We start from the raw sequence: 859 nt of genomic DNA, 5'->3' as shown, positions 1-859 counted from the left end.
ATCATAAATAAATCATAAATAAATTATAAATACATATTCTTTCATTTATTAAGAAAGTGAGGTATTAATATTAGTGTTAATTAACGCCACCATGCCACTGTGAGGTTACCAGCAAGGCAAACAGATATGAACATCATTAATGATTATTAATTACAACTAATGAAGCACCAAGAGTGCTAAAGATTAACGGGATTATTATCGACGGGTGCATCCTTGTGTTTAATTGGGAGGTGCCACCAGCCCGGGGCCAGCTCGGAGCGCGCTGGGACAGCGGGAGGTGGCCCTGCCATGGCACGGGTGGCACCGGGCGCTCGTTAAGGTCCCTCGCAGCCCGAACCATTCCAAGGTTCCACGGCCCCGGGCTGCCCCTCTGTGACATCAGCCCGGCCCGGGGGCACCGCGGGGCCCTGGGGCTGCAGGTGCCACCTCTGCTCCGGCTCTGCCGCCTGCTGCGCTGGCACCGATGGCTCTGCTGGGGCTGCTCGTCCTGCTGGGCCTGGCCGGGCCCGCGGGGGGCACCTGGGACACCTGCAGGTGAGCGGCCCCAGGGGCTGCCAGGGGGCTCGGGGACACCCGGGGCTTCCCTGGCACAGCCTGGTGACAGACGAGCCCCTCGGGGCTCCCTGGCCCTGCTGTGCCCAGGGATGGCTTTGTGCTTCCAGAGGCACGTGCGGGCACCGGCCCATGGCGTCTGACCACAGCTCGCTGGTTCCTGACTACGATTCCCTGAATGCCAACTACGAACCCTTGGGTTCTTCCGATGACACCACGCAGGACGTGGATGGCACAAGGGTCCATCCGGGAGCCTGGCCCGGCATCGTCAGCATCCAGGCCACGCTGGAGAACGGCACGCGGCACA

The 859-nt window shown here is 60.4% G+C and overlaps 1 protein-coding gene across 1 annotated transcript in view; it reads left to right on the top strand.

Annotated features, from left to right (window-relative positions):
- The first annotated feature begins 69 nt into the window (after positions 1–69).
- Positions 70–859, top strand: part of LOC108444907 (acrosin-like) — a 7005-nt gene continuing 6215 nt past the window's right edge. Inside the window, exon 1 of the mRNA XM_017727126.1 lies at positions 70–534. Within this exon, the coding sequence (XP_017582615.1) occupies positions 464–534 (71 nt within the window). The 5' untranslated portion in view covers positions 70–463. The remainder of the gene's footprint in view (positions 535–859) is intronic.

The sequence above is a fragment of the Corvus brachyrhynchos genome, unplaced genomic scaffold (assembly GCF_000691975.1).
Source record: "Corvus brachyrhynchos isolate BGI_N302 unplaced genomic scaffold, ASM69197v1 scaffold692, whole genome shotgun sequence".
Lineage (NCBI taxonomy): Eukaryota > Metazoa > Chordata > Aves > Passeriformes > Corvidae > Corvus > Corvus brachyrhynchos.
The sequence above is the reverse complement of the archived record's forward strand: the minus strand, read 5'-3'. Positions and strand labels throughout refer to the sequence as shown.